Source organism: Carcharodon carcharias, chromosome 6 (assembly GCF_017639515.1).
Source record: "Carcharodon carcharias isolate sCarCar2 chromosome 6, sCarCar2.pri, whole genome shotgun sequence".
NCBI classification, from domain to species: domain Eukaryota; kingdom Metazoa; phylum Chordata; class Chondrichthyes; order Lamniformes; family Lamnidae; genus Carcharodon; species Carcharodon carcharias.
In genome coordinates, this window is record NC_054472.1 from 118,635,437 (window position 1) to 118,658,489 (window position 23,053).

General features: G+C 39.4%; 1 protein-coding gene across 4 annotated transcripts in view; it reads right to left on the reverse strand.

Annotated features, from left to right (window-relative positions):
- The window catches only part of trappc9 (trafficking protein particle complex subunit 9), a 956,085-nt gene that overhangs the window by 791,328 nt on the left and 141,704 nt on the right, over positions 1–23,053 (reverse strand). For all 4 annotated transcript variants that reach the window (XM_041189162.1, XM_041189161.1, XM_041189164.1 and 1 more), the window contains one exon: positions 4,236–4,368. In XM_041189162.1, the coding sequence (XP_041045096.1) occupies positions 4,236–4,368 (133 nt within the window). The remainder of the gene's footprint in view (positions 1–4,235; positions 4,369–23,053) is intronic.

The window sequence follows — 23,053 nt, forward strand, 5'->3', positions numbered from 1 at the left end:
ATTTTAACAGTTCCACAATTGGAGGCTGTGCTTTCAGTTGCCAAGGCACTAAACTCTGGAATTCCCTCCTTTAACCCATCCCACCTCTCTTTCCTCCTTTATGATGATCCACAAAGCCTAACTTTTGGCCATGTGCCTCATTTTGCCTTACATGATTTGGTGTCTAATTTTGCTTTATAAAGCTCCTGTGAACAGCCTTGAACATTTTACAACATTGTATAGATTGTAGGTATTGTTTTTGACCCAGCATCCAAGTAAAGAGTTCCAAATCTCCACTGCCATTTTCTTAAACATGTGCACTCCCTTTTAGTGGTGTGTGCACGGACACTTGGAATCATTTCACTCCTGCAAAGCATCTAATTTCTCATCTTTCAGAGAATATTCCAATTTATCTTTTTTTGATCCTAAGTGGGAACAGGGAATTGGGTATATAATTGAAATCAAGAAAAATTGCAAGGTTACAGGGCAAGAGGAGGGGAATGGGACTAATAAAGAACAGGTATAGGGGCAATAAGCCAAATCACTACCTCCTGTGCTGCATGATTCTATGACCTCACAGTTCACCAGATAGAACTGCATTTGTCATTTTGTCCACTCAATTAATCTCAGTCCATGTTCCTTTTTGACTTCCTGCTCTCAGCTACACAAATCATGCTTCTTTGATGTTATCTGACAATTTGGAGATACAAGGCTGTATTCCTTTGTCCAGATCATTAATGCATATATAGTAAAAAGCTGAACCCTCAAGACAGATTCTTGTGGAATTCCACTGGTCACATATGAAGGAGAGGGTAGAGGCAGCTTGCCCATGGTGACTGAAAGAAGTTGGTGAGAGATGTGCTCAGGAATAGGATTGAGTGTTGAATGGTGGACACAGACATCAGATCCAAACCTATTCCAATTGCTCCACTCTATTCTCAAACTCTTCTTTTCTTCTTCCTGTGCTTCAATTACTTATCCAATATTTCCATAAAAGATGCAATGAGATCCTCCTCGAGTATTCACTAGAGCAAAACATCTCATGCTCCAAACTTATGCATAATGAAATTCCTCCCAACCCATGAGACTTCATTTGATAATCCGTGTCATTTGTTTTCTGAAATGTATGCTACCAGTTTTGCCTATCACACAAAATGAGTAATGTGATATAGAAATTTCAGTGCCAGCATGATGCTAGGTATGTGGGCCATACATCCCAAAGGCTGGCGGATCATATCAAACAGCATGCCCCTTCTGCTGTTCGCAACAGGCAAGGTACAGACCATACTCAATCAGCCCATGTTTGAAAAATTCAAAACAGTATCCAACATTAGATGCGATTCTGCCATTGGACAACATTTGCTAACTAATCTTCAGTGTGCTTAGAAATTATGCTGACAACCAATTTAAGACCGTCAGTTGGGCTTGCAGTTTGATGCATTTGCATGTACTGGAAGCTACACATATTAATACACAGGGCCGTGTTCTTTGCAGACAGAAAGAACAAGTACGCACATTGCGCCTGTTTCAGTTCAACAAAATAAGTGATAGCCATTTGCTGGTTAATCTCTCAGAGCAATGCCTTGGCCAATCAGAGTCAAGCTGTCTGGTTTAAATTTCAGACAACGGTTGGCAGTTAACTGTCAACCACCATCAATTGGTGCATTCTCCATGGCAACGCCTCTCGGAGCCCACTTGCCAACTAATCATCACTCTCTTCGCATATGGTATATATTGTTGTTTCCCCTTATATTCCTTTTCGTGCAAAGCGTCCTGATGATTGCAAGACGAAAAGATTCAACGTCTCTTTTTTCAGCAATACTCAAGCTCTGTACCATCAAACGACGATATGATAAATTGTACAATGAAACAAAGCCCCAAACATAATCTCTCAAATTTCTCTTCAAAAGATGTCACAGTACAATGTGTAAATGTAACTAAAAATAAATATATTCCAGTTCTCCACATACTCTCTACGAAGTTGTTTTAAGACAAGAAAAGTGGTACAATTCCTTAGCTGTTATTTTAATGGGCTGTCACCCAGAGGTATGTAGTAATAACTCAGAGCACATCCCAGCATGGCAGCTTGTGAATATGAATTCATACACCCCACAACTGTGCTCACAAAGCTGTTGGATTGTTTGAAAATCCTAACTGGTTCATTAAAGTCCTTTACGGCCTTAATACATACAATTACCATTTTATTTCAGAGTTCCAGCATTCAGTTTTCTTTTCAATGATACAGGAAGATAGTTTGTGCTCAGAGGATTAATATAGCCTCAAATACTTGTATCTGGTCCATCACAAATGCAGGGAAATGGGAAGCAGGGATATGTGCAATGCCAAGAATGATTTGTGATTGTTACTGACTCCAATTCCTCTGTTCACATCAATGAAGTGGCAGCAGCCATTCAACTCCAGGTCTTCTGAATAATTTCTCCACCAAATAATCAGATCCATCTACAGTGAAAAGGTGACTGACTCTCAGTGATAGAAGACCTCCATTTCCATCCAAGGAAGAAAAAAATCATTTCATACTTCGCTGGTTTCACTGGAGTGGCAGGCTCTCTTAGTTGCATGTGGAGGATTGTAATAGTGTAAAGGACAGAGAGGGGGAAGAGTTTCCAAAATGTGTTCATGAGAATTTTCTACATCAGTATGCTTCCAGCTGGAGGAAGCAAGCATTGCTGGGTCAGATTCTGGGGAATGCAGTAGGACAAGTGGATAAAGTGTCAGCACAGGGACATTTAGGGGACAGTGATCAGAGTATCATAGGGTTTAGGTTAACTATGGAAAACAACTAGGAGCAATCCGGAGTAAAAATAATTAATTGGAGGGAGAGTCAATGTCAATGAGCTGATCTGGCCCTGGTAAATTGGAATGAAAGACTAGCAAGGCAAAACGGAACAACATTTGCCTTTAAAAAGGAGGTATTTTAGATATGGTTGAGGTACATTCCGACAACCAAAGCCAGCGCTTCCTGGATTATGCAAGAGATATATCTTACTCAGATGAAGCAGAAAAAGGGTGCATATGATAGTTGCCAGGTTGATCTACAAGTGAGAACTAAGAGCAAATAGAGAGCATAAGAAATGGGAGGAGTAGACCATACAGCTCAAGTCTGTTCTGCCATTCAATACAATCATGGCTGATGTTAAGCTTCAACTCCACTTCTCTATCCCACCCCCATATCTCAAAAAATGTCTATTCTCAACATAAATTATATTCTACTTTGGAGCATCCACAAACCTCTGGGGTACAGAATTTGAAAAATTCTCAAGCCTTTGAGTGAAGAAATTTCTTTCAGTCCTAAATGATTGGCTCCTTATCCTGAGATTGGGCCTCCCCGATCTAGATTTCCCAGCAAGACAAAAAAACCTCAGACTACTCTATCACGGCCCTTCAAAATCTCGTAAATTCTTATGAGATCACCTCTCATTCTTCTAAACTCCAGAGAGGAGAAGCCCAATTTGCTCAGCTTGTCATCATAGGGCAACCCTCTCATCCCAGGAACAAACCTAGTGAACCTTCACTCAACTGCTTCTAAGTATATCTTTCCTTAGACATGAAGACCAAAACTATGCACAGTACTTCAGGTATGATCTCACCAAAACAGAGTATAAAAGAAAAGGTACTGGCAGCCAACAAAAAAAAAGGAATCCAAAAGGTATTCAAATAGTAAAGGGTGGTAAAAGGAGGAGCACACAGTTATTAAGGAATGAAAAAAAGGGATTTACACATAACAGCAAAGGTGCTAAATGAGTTCTTCACACTTATCTTTACCAAGTTAACTAAGGAAAACCAGCACAGATTTGTTAAGGGAAAATCATGCTTAAATAATTTGATTCGGGTTTTTTTGTGAGCCAACAGAGAAGGTGGATGAGAGTAATGTGGTTGATGTGGTGCATTAAGAAATGGAAGGCTTTATACAATTACCTCTTGCAATTTAAAACAATGCATTCAGCTGTAGCAAACAAGCAATAAATTGGTTAAAGTTTCTTGTTTATTGCTGGCTGCGTCTCTAAGGGTAATTTTTGTTGTACAGCTTACAGTAGGAAAAACTGAGTTCATACAGTGCACAAATGTCCATATGTAAAAGGTATATTCTTAAAAATCCATGCTAAAACAGTAAATGTCACGACATAAATACAAGCTTCCACCATGATAAATGTGCTGACCACATACAGAGGAAAAAAATCAACACGTGCAAGGTAACCAGTATGACCCAAGATGTAATTAATTTACAAATATCCTACCGTGGCAGAGAGGTAGTAATTTGTAACCGTGGTAAAGCTGGGACAACTTCTACAGTGCAGCCATTAGTTTTCACTCCATGCAAATCTTCTAATAAACAGTCACTGGACACCCCAAAAACAGAAGTCTGGTAACCTAGAAAACATAACAGCCAATCAGTTAAAATCACATAATCCATCAATATTTTAGTTTAAAACAAAATATCAGATTGAGACAAGATTATTACAAATTCATATCTGCCAGAGTGTTCCAGGAATTTATTTAGAAAAGCTAAATTAGGAAATTTAGGTGGTAAACTTTGAGCTGATTATGTTCTAAAGCAACTAATCTGTGTGAAACAGCACACTTCACGAAAAAGGGAAAACCTCAATCTAATGTCTTTTGAATAAAATAATTTGCCTCTTTCAGTTAAGTGTGGTATGCTTAATGGCATTTTGTTTGAAATAACCTTTGCAGTTCTGTGAACTTATATTGCAGATTGCACCTGCACAATAGTCCCTGCACTTAAAGTAATCAATTATATGTTGGTGTGACAAGTTGATATTTAAATTCAAGTTAGTTTTTATTAAAATAACATCTAATTTTTGCATTTCATGACTAAAACCTACATATTTTCAACATTTTTCTCCATGCTTTCACCAGTTTTGATTTCCGTAACAGAGGTGAGAATTAAATATTATGCAAAACCACCATTAACAAGTATAAAATACTTCAAATATCTGAGTTATAATGTAAATGAAGGAGGAAAGCAATAGGACTTGAGTTTTTGGGTTCAGCCATTGTTAGATATGGCATGGCAGTCATGTTGCGCAATGTAAGATCCCATAAGCATCAGCGAGAAGAATGGCTAACTAAACTTCTTTTTTGGTGGTGTTGCTCAAGGGATACGAATGATAGCCAGCACACAGAAAACACAGTTTTTTTTAATAACTATTTCCAAAGGATGCTTAACGTTCATCTGTTTGTTCTGGTAGTTCAGGTAGCATCCAAGTCTAACACTGAAACTGAAGGGCAAAACCCTTAACAGTGACTTTCCAAGCAAGGGTGACGCAATCTAGCTTGTAGAGCTCAAAGGGTTGATCTCATAATTCTCTCTGTCAGAGATGAGTTTGCTGACAACTGAGACAATTCAAGCCAGAATAGAAAAAAGAACATTTAAGAGTTACAGGTTGATAAAACAGCAGGATATTTAGATAAAAAATATATACTGTGAAGAATTCAATTAATTTTGAAGTGAAACATGTTTTCACCAGGAATACAAAAAAAGTACTGTTATCTCCAAATTATGAAACATTTTGAATTTCTCAATCTTCAGAATATCAAATACTTGAATTTCAAATGGGTTTTAATAATGTGTGCAACTTAAGCCTACCAAACATAAGGCCAGGACGTCTTTGTGGTATTTCTGGAATGAAACATACGATAATTTAACATCTCTGATCAACATGTATACAAGTTCAGATGCTTACAATTTGCATGATGGAAGCACATGCAAGATATAGAAGAGAAATAATGCACAATCTATAGTACATGAAAACCTTTCTGACTACCAGCACTTTTTGTTGTCACATTTACTTTCTGTATTAACGTTTTGTCACACCTGTCACACTTCTGCACTGCTACTTCTAAAATACACAATTATCAATATACTTGCCTATCAGTCCTCCCTACATTAAGTTGCATATCTGCACCCTCAGTTGCATCTCTCTCAGGTCCTCTGCTGACCAGGGCACTTAAGTTTCTATTCATTTTAAAAGTACTTCAATTTAAAATACAGCCATAAAGTTTCTTAAGTTTAAAACGCAATCATTCGTCTTGCTGTGTCTGTTCTCACTAAAGTGCAGCCATATCCCAATTCTGCCCCACACCTTCCAATGTTCAGTTCTGGAATTCCTCCCCACATCCATTAAGCTGTTGTTTTTCTCCAAGCCTTCTTCCTATTTGTTTCCAAAGCCTGATGTTTTTTGTCCACGAGAGCATCACTACCTGGCTGGAGGTTTCTACAGGGGGTCTCTCCCTATGCTGCCTCTCTCTGGTTAGCTTGTGGTCTCACTGCCCCATGGTTAGCATTTGCAACTTCCACCACACTTCATATTTGAAATGCCAGGTCACTACCACTCCCTAAATTTGTCAGGTTTTCCAAGTGTTAAAAACATGTCTATTGTAAGCAATCAGAATCTTGATTGAAGATCAGAGGACGGAGCATTTTATAATTTCAGCTTTACAATGGAGTTTAACTAATATAATGAAGATTAGGCAGCAGGACACACGATCACGTAGGGAGAAGAAGCCAATGAGCAGTGAAGACTCAAGTCAAAGTGAATTGCTCAAATGCTGCTAAAGCAATAATGGTTAGGCTGTACAGGTGCGATGCAGGAACCTAAAGCTTTAAAAATTAAAAGTTGAGAAAGTGGTTAACAAAGCATACAGGTTTGAGCTTTATAAATAGGGGCACAGAGAACAAAAACAAGGACATTATGATAAACCTCTAAAATAAATTATTTTTAAATTTATTTCCATCCATTGTTTTATCTCCACCTTTTTGCCTATTTCAATCGCTTCCCCCACCCCATCCCCACTAGGGCTATCTGTTACTTGCTCATCCTGCTTTCTACCCTTAATGTCACCATTAGCACATTCCTTAGCTAAAATCACCACCGTCAATACCCCTTTGTCCTTATGTCTGACATCTTTGGCAATCTCTTCTTTGCCTCCACCTATCACTGGCCCTCTATCCAGCTCTACCCATCCCACCCCCCTCAACCAGCTTATATTTCACCTCACTTCTATTTTTCCTTAGTTCTAATGAAAAGTCATATGGACTCAAAACATTTCCTGTATTTCTCTCCGCAGCTGCTGTCAGACCTACTGAGATTTTCCAGCTATTTTTGTTTTTGTTTCAGGAATCTCTTCCTCTAAAATAAACACTGGTTCAGCCTCAATGCAAGTAGTGTGTCCACTTTTAGGCATCACACTTTCGGAAGAATGCAATGGCATTAGAGAGGTTGCAGAAACGATTCACGAGAATAGTTCCAGGGATGAGCAGTTTCAGTTGCCTGGATAGATTGGAGAAGATGGGGTTGTTCTCTTTAGAGGGCTATTGTCCTTAAAGGAGATAAAGTGGGGAGGAAATTTGATCGAGCTGTTCAAAATCATGAAGTGTCTGGGCAAAGTAGAAAGCAAGAAACTGTCCCCATTGGCAGAAGGGTCAAGAACCAGTGAACACCAACTTAAAGCAATGAGGACATGAGGAAAATCTTTTCTATTCAGTGAGTTAGTATCTGGAATTCACTACTTGAGGGCATGGTGGAAGCAGATTCAATTGTATCTTTCCAAAGGGAGTTGGATGATTATCTTGAGAAAAATTTGCAGGCCCATGCGGAAAAGGCTAGATGGGTTGCTCTTGGAGAGAAGTGGTACCAGACATGAAGGGCTGAATGACCTCATTCTGTCCTGTAACAATTCCATGGTTCTATGATGTTATATAACCTCAGTTGAAGAATTCTGATCAAAGGGTTTTAAGAATCTCAAAGCAATTATTTATGCTGGGCTCAGAAAAGATTCATTGAAAATTTATGTAGAGTAGTGCAACCTATAGATATTTCTTAGTGATTTACAATTTTACTTCTTATAAGAAAATTTATATTAGTTCAGTTTGAACTAGATCGTCTGTCAGCATGATGATTGTCATCAATTCAAACAGATGAGGCATATGCAGCAATATACTGAATAAGCACAGAGTATTGGGAAGCCACCCAAACTGTAACAGCTTGCACAAAGATCTTCTCTATCCCATAGTGCAACTATCTGGAGTGACAGACTGAAGTGACATCATTTGCTTCCTGGTCAACAACAGAGATACATCTGGCAAGTCAGCAGCATCAGGTGGTGAATACATATGGTCTTCATCGGTCTGGAAATTTTAAGACAAAAATCATTTCTCCATGTATAGTTAAGATATTGGCATGATATAAATAGGTGTAATTGAGTAGTCAGTTTTTTCCTGTTATGCTAAGGGAACAGCTACCACACCGTAAAAGGCAATTGCTTTGCTGTTAAATATATTCTCAACCATAATGAAGTAAATAGGGGAAAAAAGTAGAAGTATCGATAAATGCAAACAAACACCATATAAAACATCTGAATGGGTTCTAATCATGCTTTATTTCAAGAGTTTCAATAACACGCACAATTTCATACTCAATTACCAATGCTATGTAACAACTAAAAATCAATGAGTGTAACATGGACAATTCAAGAATCAACTGAAACAATTTGTTTTCCTGAAACTTTTCCCCTCAGAGATTGTACAGTATCCTGGGAAAACAATGAATAATAGCAGCCCAAGCTTCAGAATGACAATCAATATTTGTGAAATATCTTCAAGCATCAGTTAATTGTTTCAAGCTTTCATCAGAAAATAATTAAATCAAGCCTTTTAAATAAAGCTTGCCAAATGGCTTAATTTAAAAAGCATTAATGTTATAATTCAAACCCTTAATTTACACACTTTAGCATTATATAACCCTTGATTCCAAGGAGCTATGCAACTCATGCCACCATTATATGTACACAAATTATTGACTGTTCATTGATTTATTCATGGTTAGTGAGGAGCCTGGCACAGTTTGCTATGATCCTACTGCAGTCAAATGAGACAGCAGTTTGACAATGAGATATTTTATTTAATTCAGCATTATATCTTTTGATAAAATTATGAAGTTATAAGCCCCCAGAGATTTGTGAAATAAAATGTTAAAATACTTTTGAGAAGCAGTTGGTAAAATTTCAAGTAACTGCTCTTCCCTCCATAAAGTATCTTATATTTTATTTAATTTCATAATGAAATTTCATTGTTGCTGTGTCTCTCATAGTGGATTGATTTAGAATGTAAACATTATTTTTGTCTGTCCTCAAATTCTTTGAGTTGTTACTTTAATTTTAACAGTTACTTTTGGTTTCCTTTACACCCTATGGTGGATTTGCTGTTCCTGCTGTTGGAAGTTAGCTATATGCCAAGTAATATGTATATACTCAGCTTGAAATATAAAAAGGAATAGGTTAGTACTGTATGTTTTGTTTCACCGGAAACTTATCATTTCATTTCCATAGAAACAAGACTATGGGCCAATCATTCTTAGCTAATGTTGGTTAGTTAGAACCAAGAACCATATAGTTATCTACAGTCCTCTAATTTTGGCCTCCCATGCATTCCCAATTATAATTGTTCTATCATTGATGACTGTGCCTTCAGTTGCCTAGGCCCTAAGCTCTGGAATTCCCTCCCTACACCACTCTGCTTCCCTACCTTGCTTTACTCCTTTAAGACACTCCTTAAAACATTACTCTTTGCCGAAGCTTGCTGTCATCTGAGCTAATGTCTCCTTGTGTCGCTCGGGATCATAATTTGTTTTATGGTGCTCCTGTGAAGGTTGTCATTGCTCTTATTGTAGTTGGTAAATACATGAGTAGATAACCATCGTACAAAACTGCACCAAGCTTTTCATTTAACCTTGCTTAATTAAGATGCTTGCTGAAGTGTGTGAGCTCGTTCGTGTGTGGAAGTAGAAAAGAAGTTATTTCAGTGAACACCACCATGGTTCAATAATTTGGTAAGGAATAAGGACAGCTGAACTAAACAGCCCTGATGAACAGCCTTAGACATAAAAAAATGATAATGGAATAGATACAAATACCAAAACTTTAGGGAGTTAGGTTGATGTCAGAGATGGCCTGCTACTGAGAGATGAAATTGCTCAAGATGCGATAATTAAATGATAAAGTATGATTGATTGATCAATGCCATGAGGTACGTGTGAAGGCTCAAGAAGCTAATGGTAGAGGAATGTGTTAAAAGTGGGATTTTCAACCCAAGGTTTAGACAAAGAACGACTTTTTATGGAGTATTTTGAAATAAAGTAATCATAGACTGAAAGGGCCTTCTTAATAATCCATCTAGGTCATTATGAAATTAAATAAAATATAAGAGACTTTATGGAGGGAAGAGCAGTTACTTGAAATTTTACCAACTGCTTCTCAAAAGTATTTTAAAATATTATTTCACAAATCTCTGGAGGGCCTGTAACTTCATAATTTTATCAAGAGATATAAAGCTGAGTTAAATAAAATATCTCATTGTCAAACTGCTGTCTCATTTGACTGCAGTAGGATCATAGCAAACTGTGCCAGGCTCCTCACTAACCATGAATAAATCAATGAACAGTCAATAATTTGTGTACATATAATGGTGGCATGAGTTGCATAGCTGCTTTGGAATCAAGGGTTACATAATGCTAAAGTGTGTAAATTAAGGGTTTGAATTTTAACATTAATGCTTTTAAATTAAGCCATTTGGCAAGCTTTATTTAAAAGGCTTGATTTAGCTCAGTGCAGTGTGCAGTGGAAAAGGAAGAATGAAGTCCAGCACTGAGTTGTTTGAGAAGTTTGCAAGATTTGGGGCATCAAGAAGCTCAGCGGAAAAAGAGAGATCCGTTTGAAGATGTCAACCGTCCTGCTCAATTTGGACTGGTACTGGTGTCAGTACACAAGAAGAAAATACGGCTGTAACAACTATCGTGTTATATTCTGTCTTAAAGGCTGATTAAACTCTGCATTCAACCATATTGGTTGCAGTTGATCTTGATTAATTAGATAATGGTAACTCTCAACTATCTTTCAAAGATTAATATTAGTAGACTACTGAACCTATCATTGGTGTGTCAATGCCCAGGGAGACATTTTCTCCAGTCACAGTCAAATTTCCACTGGCCAGCATCTGAACAGGCCTGGTTAACTTAATACCATCCTAAAGGCACAAAGGAGCTCAAACTATTCCTCTAGCATCAATGTAATCATGAGTCCTCCTCAACAACAAAAACTTCACCCTAAACACCATTATTGGCTCAAATCTTTAATTTTAAACTGTATAAAATGGTGACATGAATTACATCTCTTTACAATGATTTTTATTTCTGAAGCTCCCATCCCCCTGACTTGTACATTTTCTCCCTGCTTGTCACACAACTGTGCACATGACACAGGTTGGGGTGAAAAGTACAAAACCAATGTTACATCACCCTTGGAACTTGTCCAAGGTATCACCTTAAAAGGTCCTAATGAAATTTCCAACTCCAAGCCCAAACTCCAGAAAGGAATGCTTCTGTGGCGAAATTATCTTGCACACGTTCCTTACAACCTATGGTTTTGGCGTTCAACCATTTTTCTCTCCTGAATTAAGTTTATAACACTATTTTGCATTGTGTTATTTCTAATCACCATGTATGCTCTGTCTGAAGGTAGGTCCTTGACTCAAAGTCGTCTTTCCACATCTTTCTATTTTGTGGGAGTCTTTTCCCACAAAAGCCAATAAATTACTTCAATTTTCAAGCTATCCAGCATTGATATTCTACTCTTCTTTTTCCTTGAAATCTTCCCTCCATGACATCTCTTACAAGCCCATTTCCTCTCACTATATGCCCTGTCCAGGCTCTCTATTCCCCATTACATTCAGCAAATTTCTTCATTCGCTGACTCTCCACAGCAGTTTATAATTTGTTATTTTTCCTGTTCAACTGATCCTTTCCATTCTCCTCCAAATCCACATTTCAAAACTATTTAGCAATTTGATCCTCTTTCACAACCATACAAAACAACACTTCAAAAGCACTTCTAATTATATCTATTTTTAAATAGTTTTGCATCATGTTATTTCTATTTATATCAGAAAAATGAAGAGAGAAATGGTACTTGAAAAATAGTATGACAAATCATTAGCCTTGCGGTACTTAAGTGGCAATCTTTGCTACTTGTTACAGCTTTTGATTTTTTTTCACTTTTAAATCAATGGTCCGCAATTTAGTGGGAATGGAGCAAGAGAGTTGGAACAGCACAAGACGAGCTCAAAGACAGCATACAAGGAGATGCAAGAGGAACTAGGGAAGAATACAGGATCTCCCCATGCCATTGGTCATGTTAAGTTGGACAATGCGTTCTCTGTTAGATTACTGCTTCTCCTTTCCTCTTTGCTGACTATCGCTTTACTTTTCTTTGTCTCTTCACCCCTGCCCCCTTCTCACACACCTCCAGGAACTCAGATTTTTGTCGCTGATTAATGATTTTGTCATCTGTTACAGCCTCTGTTTCTTTTTGCTATTCATTCACAGGATGTGGACATCACTATTAAGACCAGCATTTATTACCCATCCTCAAGAAAGTGGTGGCAAGATACATTCTTGAATATAGTGAATGGCTTGCAAGGCCGTTTTAGAGAGAAGTTAGGAGTCAACTATATTGATGAGAGTCTAGAGTCACACATAATACAGACCAGATAAGGACAGCAGATTTCCTTTCTGAAAGGTAACTAGTGAACCAGATGGGTTTTTACAACAATATGGCAGTCGCATGGTCACCATTTCAAATGCCAGCTATTTTTAAAGCCTGATTTATTTAATTAACTGAATTTAGATTTGTTGTGGAATTTCAACTCGTGCCTCTGAATCATTAGTCCAAGCCTCCAAATTACTAATCTATCATAACCACAATGCTATCAAACTCCTCAGCCCTTGCTATTCCCTTCCCCAAGTATTCTGTCAAATCTTCCCCCAGGGGTCTATAACTAGGTCTCTTACATCAATCCCACCTGCCCCATCCCCATGCTATCTTGGAGCTCATCTCCTTCACTTCCAGGTTTCATTCAATGCCCCTCCCAATGGCAGGTGTTCAAGGTACTTCCCTCTCATTAGGCTATGTCCCCCTCCTGTGAAAACAGTTATTTCCTCCTCAAAAAATGTACCCTCAACTCCTCTGCCATTGCAACTAACCACTTCCAATGTCTTTTTCCTTTCCCAGGTCCTTGAAGGTGTTGTCACTTTCCAAATCAGTGTCCATTTTTGTCACAACTCCCCATTTGAACCTACAACCAGGTTTTCACCAATGCCATAGACCAAAATGCCCTAACCAAAAGACACAAATTACATTCTGTGACTGTGGTACATTATCATCTTCCTTGGAGCCTTTGATATCATCAAGCACATCATCTTGCTCGAATACTTCTTATCCATTATCCTCACTTGGTTCAACTCACCCAAAGTTCCTCCAAGATTGGCTTCTCTTCCAGTACCAGAAGTTTAACTCCTTAGCTGTCTAAGAGATTATCCTTAGGCCCCTCCTCTTCCTCACCCACATGTTGTGCCTTAGAAACATCACCCATAAATATAGGGTTAGCTTCCAAAACCTAAGACAACTACACCTAAATCTACCTCTCTTCCACACCTCTTGATCCTCTAATGCTGATGTCCACCAATTCAACATTTCAGCAACACCAAATCCATTGTTTTCTTTTTTTTTTGTTTGTTTATTTGTGAGAAAAAACTTTTTCACAAAACGAATGGTTCAGGTCTGGAATGCACTGCCTGGAAGTGTGGTGGAGGCTGGTTCAATCAAGGCATTCAAGAGGGAATTAGATGATTATTTTAATCGAAACAACATGCAGAGGTACCAGGAAAAGGCAGAGCAATGGCACTAGGTCATAATGTTCATTTGGAGAACCAGTGCAGATAGGGCATGCCGAAAGGCCTCCTTCTGTGCCGTTCAAATTCTGTGATTCTGCTCACAACATGTGGATGTCAATGGCTAGAGCAGCATTTATTGCCCATCCCTACTGCCCTTGAGAAGGTGAGATGAGGCCTTCTTGAACCGCCACAGTCCATGTGGTACAGGTACACCCAAAGTGCTGTTAGGAAGGAAGTTCCAGGATTTTGATCCAGTGACAGTGAAGGAACAGCAATATAGTTGCAAGTCAGGATGGTGTGTGGCTTGGAGGGGAACTTTTATCTGCTGTCCTTGTCCTTTTAGATGATAAAGATCACAGGTTTAGCAGGTCTCACCTCAAACTCTGTGCACCCTTTTCACCAATTCTATTCCACTCTTCAGCCACCAATACAGACCAAACAAAACTGTGTACAGCCTTGGCATCTTATTCAAACTCGAGTTGAGTTTCCTCTACGTCACAAAGATTGCCTGCTTCTGCAACAACATTCACCTCTAACCTTTCCTCACATATCTGCTACTGAAGCTCTTTTCCATACTGTTGTCACCATCAGGCTACATTACTCAATGTATTCTCCTGGCTGGACATTCTCCACATTTAACTTCTGCTGCTGCTTGTAGCTACTCCTACCAGGAGACCTGCTGTCATGGCATGTCACGCTCATCGATCTTACACAAGCCTCAGACGTCCACTGCAGCTCATCTGCAGCTACTCTGATGTCCATCATCCAACTACGCCAAGGTCAACCCCTCTTTCTGCTGCCCTCCACCTTGCCCTTTAGAAGAGATCTCTGTAGCTTTTCACCTCTGATCAAATGGCAGAAATGCTTTTCTGGATATCCCTTTTGATCCATGATATTTTGTAGGACCTCTTCTGATTTCGCAAGTAGTGCTGTTGACAGCATACCACAAGTTTGTTATGTTCTTGCCTCCAATTTTTACCCCTAGATTTACATCTAATTCTCTTAATATTTGTTCTGTGTACATATTGAATAAATCTGGCAACAGTACACAACCTGGTCATACCACTCTCTGCACTTGAAACATATCCGATTGTCCATCTTCAAGCCTGGTGCTCACTACTTGGTCCCAATAGAGACTCTGGATAAATCTCATCTTTACTGTGAACGTCACATTTCAACGGCACATTTATTAGCTTTTGGTTATAAATACAAGCGAGTGCTTTTTCATAGTCTATGAAGCATGTATATATTTGTTCGTTTACTTCGATATTTACTGAAGATTGTTATTAGTTTAAATATTCCCTCCCTTGTTCCCAATCTAATCTAAAGCCAGGTCTAAATCCAGACTGCGTTTCACCAATTTCTGCTTCAGGTATTGGTTATTTTTTTCTATTAATATTTTCAAGATCAGTTTAATGAGACGACTCGTTAAGCTTACAGTTCTAATTTGATTGCACTCCATTGCTTTTGATTTCTGAGGTAACAACGATTAATGAATATCTCAAGTCACTTGGAATGTATCCTTGGTATATATTTGTTCACAAATTTTTGTAATCATTTCTAATTCTGTTTCAGATATTCTGTTATTTCATTTATGCCTGGAGCTTTTCTTGTACTCAGCAATTTCAAAGCATTCTTTACAGCTGATATCACAATGTTTAATCCTTCATTTGCCTCTTATATCTTGAAGACTCCATTGATTTGGATCATCATACAATTCACAAGTATTCTGTTCATCAGTTTGCTACCACATCCCTATCAAACAATGTTTTATCTTTGTATTTCATGCATCCACTCTGTTGTTATCCCTTTCTTTCTACCTGTCAAAGGTATCATTTTCTGGTGCATATCTCTCATTTTGTGATTTCTTTTCAGTTCCAATGTTTCATCACAAATCTCATTATACCATTTCTCTTTAGCCTAGCGACACGCATTCTTTATTTTCTTTTCAATTTCATCATACTCGTGTGTTTTGTTTCTTTTTTTCCCCTTGCTATCATTGCTAGTATCTCATCTGTCATCCAGTCCTCGTCTCTTTTTCTTTTCCATGTTGATAATATTTCCTTTGCAGCATGTTGCTTACTCTTATGTTTTTCCATTTGCCTTCTATTTTGGTTCTGAGACCTCTGTAATGTTTTAATCTTAGTACTACCAACATTTTAGAGATTGATAAATACTCAAGTAGGTGCAGAGGTGGTTGAACAAGATGCTTTGTTTATTGACTGCAGTAACTGAACTGAACTGAGCAACATGGATTGTGATCCCAAAACGCACTGGCTTGCAAAGCACAGCAAGCTAAACAAGATATTCAAAACATAACACTGCTTGTTCTGTTCCGTCAGTCTTGAGACATGCATGCTTGCTTTTTACTTTAAAAATGAATGCCTCTCTGAAGTTCTCAATCTTCAACATGTCATGGTCTAAATGGTCGCACATCTTTTTCTTTTTTGATATTTAAAACTTCATAATTTTTGCCACAAGAGGACAATGATCTGAATTTATATCCACACCCAGGTACATAAGAATGTTCTTCATAGTATTTCTAAAATGTTGTTTCACCAAATGCTTTGCCATCACAATCTATTTGATTTCCATACACATCACCTGGACTTCTAATCTTTTGGGTTGCTGAAAGAGGGTGTTTGCCACCATCAGATCACTTTCTTGACAAAACTGTATCAGTCTCTCACCTCTTCCATTTCTCAATCCATGGCCATATTGACCGATATGCATTCCTGATGTTCCTTCATCAACTTTAATGCTCAAGTCACTCATTACCACAAAAGTTGATTTACCTTGATTGAAACGCTTCAGGATTCATAAAATGCATTCATTTCCTACTCACCGTGATATTGTGTATAGGCCTAAACTGGTATGACAACTAGATCAAAAGGCTTTCCTTCATACTTAATCAGGATCACTCTTCGAGATTGACCAGTAACCTTGAAGTGATCTCTTGTACCTTGTGCTTACTAAGATTCCTACCCCATTCCTTTGCTTCTCTTTACTTCCGAAGTAAAGCACACGATTCTTCTTTTCCATCTGACCAGATTCTAGCCATTTTACTTCTGTAGAGTCATAGTAAATCAATACAGTTATCAAGCTTTCCCGCCTGATATAAAGTCCTTATATTCCACGTTCCTGTTCTCAAAAGCTACCTCTTCCATTAAGTGTAACGGGCTCAGAAGCTGACCTCTTGTGAGTTTAGGTCAACTTAAATCATAAATTTGTTGGTTACTTCATTAGGCAAGGGTTTCTCCTTCCCTGTCACTATTAAAACGGTGTCAGTTGCAGGGGCTCAACCTCTTCCGTACCTTCTGTTATGTCAGGCAGATGGTAAATGCCAAGCTGCTCAAATCCCAGAGGGAAACTTGATGCAGCTGCCATAACTAAATGCAATTTGTATTTATTTCAAGATGCGGACTTTGAATTCAGTGAAAAAGATGGTCTGCAAATTATTGCTATAATAACTTAAATCCCGTAATTAATCTTACACCAAGTTACGCCGCCATTAAGACAACAGTGAAACACAGATTTAAATAGACCCAGGCAAAGCACATCCCTGGACAAACTAATTCAAAGTCAGTTTTCCCTCAGCTTCGGTTCCTTATTGGGGTCAAGGTAGAAGCGTTCACGTCGCGGCCCTGTTTCAACCATTTCTACCACCACCACACACAGCAAGCGATGATTTGATCAAGTACCAACATCATGCCTGAAGACGGAAGTCGTCAACGTCAGAAACACGGGTCTTTTTCAAGACCAGCATTGACTGTTATATCTGCTAACATTGAAGAGTTCTCTGTAGCTAAGCAAAACATCCTCGCTACATTATGCAATGAGTTGCAGTGTGATGTCCTCTGCCTGCAGGAGACACAGAGGAAGTGAGAACAACCGCCCAAAAATACCAGGAGTGTTCCTGGTTATCGAAAGACCTCATTGACAATATGGTAGTGCTGTATTTGTTCGAGCTGGTTCAGTTGTAGAAGCCACTTCTAAAACAGAGGAGGACAACATCAAAATTCTAACTTAAAAGCAAAAAAACTGTGGATGCTGGAAATCCAAAACAAAAAAAATACCTGGAAAAACTGAGCAGGTCTGGCAGCATCTGTGGAGAGGAGCACAGTTAACGTTTCAAGTCCGAATGACCCTTCAACAGAACTAAGTAAAAATAGAAAAGTAGTAGTGACCTCAGTGTACAAGCCACCTGGCACAGATTTCAGCTTCTCTAAGCCTGTACCCAACCTGCACAGTAAACCACAGATCATCATTGGAGACTTTAAATAGCCACAGTACCCAATGGGGGTACAAGGAGTCTAACAACGATGGAGAAGCAGTCGATGAATGGATGGACGCTAACCAGCTTAGTCTCATCCACGATCCTAGAGTGCCAGCCTCCTTCCACAGTGCCTGCTTGAAGTGTAGTTATAACCCAGATCTTGCCATTGTCAGCAACGACATCGCTGGCCTCTGCAAGAAGCTTGTCACGGACCCAATACCACAGACACAACACCGTTCTATTGGTATCCAGGTTAATGCAGCAGTGTTACCGACCGTCATACCATTCAAAAGGCGCTTGAACTTCAAGAAGGCTGATTGGAACAGGTTCATATGAGCACTTGACCGCAAGGTTAAAGGCATTAAACCATTACCTGAGAACTACAACCTGTTTGCAAAAGCTGTCGAGAAAACAGCCAGAAGGAAGATCCCCCGAGGTTGTAGGGCACACGACATTTCTGGTCTCACCAAGGAGAATGCTGAACTCTATTGGGAGTATGTCTCAATGTTTGAATCTGACCCCTTCTGAGGAAACAATATCTACCGGTGAGAAGGTGATGTTAAGTATCTCTCAAGAGCATCAAAACACCTGTGACACCTTGATAGAGACAACAGGTCTTACAAAAAACAGCAAGAAGGCATGGTCTCTCATACGCAAACTTGGAGGTGATCCCAAGAAAGCTGCCCAACATCCAAATGTGTCTGCAAACCAAGCTGCACACCAATTGCTCCTAAATGGAAAAAAACAAGAAACAACCAAGAGCACAACTAGATAGGAATAAGTACAGCGATGACTCTGGCTTCACTGGACCATTCATCAAGGAAGAGCTGGAAACTGGTATATCTAGCATAAAACACAGGAAAGCAATTGGTCTTGACAACATAGCAACGGAGCAAATAAAACATTTTGGACAGCAAGCAAAGAAATGGCTCCTACAATTGTTCAACCACTGCCTGGCAACACACAAGCCACCTAATATTTGGCAGAAGGCACATGTAATAGCTCTATTAAAGCTCGGAAAAGATCCCTCAGATCCTAAGAGTTTTTGACCAATTTCACTGCTTTGCCACACCAATAAACTGTTTGAATGCCTGATACTCAGTAGGATAGCACCAACTGTAGATGAGAAGATCATTCCAGAGCAAGCGGGTTTCCACCCCGGCAAATCAACAACAAGCCAACTGCTCAACCTCACACAACATATCGAAGATGGTTTTGAGCAAGGGATGGTAGCAGGTGCTGTTTTTGTAGACCTGTCAGCAGCATACGATACAGTGCACCATAGACATCTCCTCTGCAAGATCCTTGAGATGACAAAAGATATTCACTTCAAGAGCTGTTAGAAAGCATGCTTCAGAATCGCCGGTTCTACGTTGAACTAGGTGGGAAGCGCAGCAGGTGGCATATTCAGAAGAATGGTCTTCCTCAGGGAAGTGTACTTCTACCGCTGCTGTATAACATCTACACAAATGACCAAACCTATAGACAGTGTCACACGCCGTTTTATATATGCTGATGACTTGTGTTACTCCCCAAAGCACTGATTTTAACACTGGAGAAAATGCTTTCTGAGGCCTTGGAGGGACTAACACCCTACTTTGAAGAAAACCACCTTCGCGCAAACCCATCAAAGATGCAAATTTGTACATTCCACTTCAGAAACCATGAAGCCAAACGCCAGCTTAAAGTCACCTGGTGTGGAGCGACACTGATGCATTGCAAGCACCCTATCTACTTAGGAGTCACCCTTGACAGATGCCTCACCTTCAAGAACCACATCGAAGAGACAAAGGCAAAAGTGAGCGCGTGAAACAACATCCTGAATAAGCTCACTAACACAAAATGGGGAGCAAGCTCGAAAACATTGCGAACCAGTGCAGTTGTTCTTTGCTATTCCACTGCCGAATATGCCTGCCCTGCATGGGAAAGATCTACTCATGCTAAGAAGATGGATGCTGTTCTGAATGCAAGCTGCCAACTTATCACAGGTTGTTTAAAACCAACAAACACCAACAGCCTTTATATCCTGGCGGGTATCGCTCCCCCTGATATAAGAAGAATGGTAGCCAGCAAGAAAGAGCGACTCCGTCAAACATCAGAGGAGAGGTACCCTCTACATGGTCATACACATACACCCAGCCGCCTAAAGTCAAGGAAGAGATTCATGAACAGTGTTGTTCCATTACAATCAAACCCATCTGAAGCTCACATCGCCTTGTGGAAAGATGGGCTCGCCAGTCTCGGACGACCCCCAACAATGGAAATTCTACTGGAGGAAAGCCTTCCCCCAGGAGCTAAATGCAACTGGGCAATCTGGAAGTGACTTAACAGACTTAGGACTGATGTAGGTCATTCAAAGGTGTCACTAAGCAAATGGGGATATACAACCAGCCCAACAACTTGTGAATGTGGAACTGATTTACAGACTATGCAACATCTCCAGCAAAGCCTATCGCTAGAGGAACTCTGCACTGTTGCAGATCTTGCCGAATTCAACAACAAGGTGCAAAAATTTGTCCAGTTCTGGCTGGGCCATATATAGACTGTCCATGGACAAAATAAGAAGGTGGTTCCTTATTAGACATCAATTTGAGGCTTTTCACACTTGTGTTAGATGTTTAAAATGCCTTCTTCCATACACACAACCTCACCTCCTTTATACAGATTTCTCCCTTTTCAATTTAAATCCCATTGTCCCAATATGTCTTATCAACTCTACTTTTGTAATAATAAAAATCTTTCGAAGTACCAATTTTAGCTTTGGGAAAAATAACAGAGTTTGGCTTCTTCTGGCTAAGTGTAACGTTTTATCACCTCTTTGAAATTCAAACTAATCTAATTTATCTAAAAATACAAATGTTCCTTTTATACCTCATTCTAAAACTTCAACCATGTTTACTTATTCAGCATTTCAAACCTAGCTTCTTTTCTTACATCAAAGCCTTCAGACCAGCTGTCTAATTCAATTAAGTACCCCCCCCACACACACACAGACTCCCACTATTACTCTATAACAAATTCCAAATAACATTATGAAAATTATTATATCTTCCTGACACTCCTGTCTGTCCTATTCTTCTACTTTGACTTTCCATGACCTACTGTGGGCTTCTGTGTGAGGGCACAGACTCTTCACAGATGAAGGCCACATTGTCTTACTAAGCATCATAACTGTGCCTTTGGGTGTATCACACACCTTGCTGGCTCCACGTTGTGAACCAATGTCCTACTAACTTGTAAGAATCTTCTGCAGCTTTCCCCTGTTCCCAGTCTCCATGCACATTAGAAGGGATGACATCCCTCCACCACACCAGCTAAAGCTGATGGGCCTCTCACTTAGCTTTGCACAACTGAGTTAAGAGCCTGGGGTATGGCCATTCATGTGCACAATCAACTACTTAGAGTCATCAGTGAGAGTTATGAGACACCGTTTCCCCTAACCACACCCTTTTGATTTGGATGTGCGGTTTGGCAGGGGATCAAGGTTACCAGGCCCCTCAAATATCTCCCATATACTCTTGGACTTCAGCTTACCCAAAATTCTGCATTCCATCCTACCCCAAGGCACACTTACTCATCACCCCTATCTCCACTGACCTACAGCAGCTCCTGGACCCACAATATCTCAAATGTCCATTTCTCATCCAAATATTTAAGTTTCTTAATGCCCTCACCTCTCCCCATCTGTAACTTGCTCTGGCCCGACAACCATGTCCCAAAATTCAACATTGTTCTGACTCATGCATCATCCCTTCACAAAGCAAAAAGTAGGAGTAGTAGGCCAAACAGTCCCTTGAGTCGGCTCCACCCTTCGAAAAGGTCATGGCTGATCTGACAATTGGCCTCAGTTTCACTTTCCTGTCTGCCCCCATAACCCTTCACATCTTTGTTGATCAAATATCAATCTAATTCAGCCTTGAATATATTGAATGACCCAACCTCCGCTACTCACTGGCGAAGAGAATTCCACAGACTAATGACACTTGTCACAAAGTTATAATAATTTTTATTACACTATTGTGGTTTATTGTAAAATAGGTTTATGGGTGTGAGTGTAGATGGCTCTGTGTGATTTAATTAAATTAGAGTCAAACAGGCTGCAGGCTTGAAATTATCAAAAGAAGTTAGGGGTAAAAGGCATTTGAAATGCTAATGAGTAAACATGGATGGAGGTCCGAGCATATAGGGTGTAAAGGAAATTTGCATTTTTAGATAAGTGAAGTTGTTTAGGTTTCAAAGGGATGGTAAGATGTTTACAACTAACAAGGTAAATAGGATAAGGTTAAGCAGCTTATTTTTCCTGAAACATATTGACCATATTGCCAACATGAAAGATTTTTATATTATGGGAAAGGTATATTTCCAAACACAAAGAACAATGGAATTTACAGATCAAAGAGAGAGAAAAACATATATAAAGGAGGAAGGAAAGTGATGTTGTGGGGCTATATAAGAACTAAAAGGAGTGTGTCAAATAACCCAGGGGAAGCCTCCAGCCATGTTTGCAAAAGTCTGCTGTGTCCAGTAACAAAACTTGCAGAAAAGCCTTCAGAATTCCACTGTTGAGTGGGTGCTGTGGTAAATTTGCTAGCTTGCTATTTAAATTTAAAATCTATTCTGGACTGATGCCTTGCGGGGGGGGGGGGGGGGGGGGGAGTTGTATTTGGGAGCCAGTTAAATTAGGAAATTTGGGGTTTGTAATAATATTAAGTAACTGTAATCATACGTATGTGCTTGAAATCTTTTTTGTTAATGTTTTAATTTAGTTTTCAAAATCCAGGTGTTGGTGGACTCATTACTTCTGAATTCAGTGCCCAAATCTTTTGGTAATAAATACAAATTGCAAAACCATTGTGATAGCGTGGCCAAGTTCCCCTTGTATGCCAGGCGGACCAAATCCACATCACCTGCACATAATAACACACGCAAAAAGAAATTCTCCTCACGTCCAACTTGAACCCTTCCTTTAAACCTTCCTTTCACTCTTCCCACCATTGGTAAATGTGCCTCCAACAATTATCTGGAATTTCCTCCC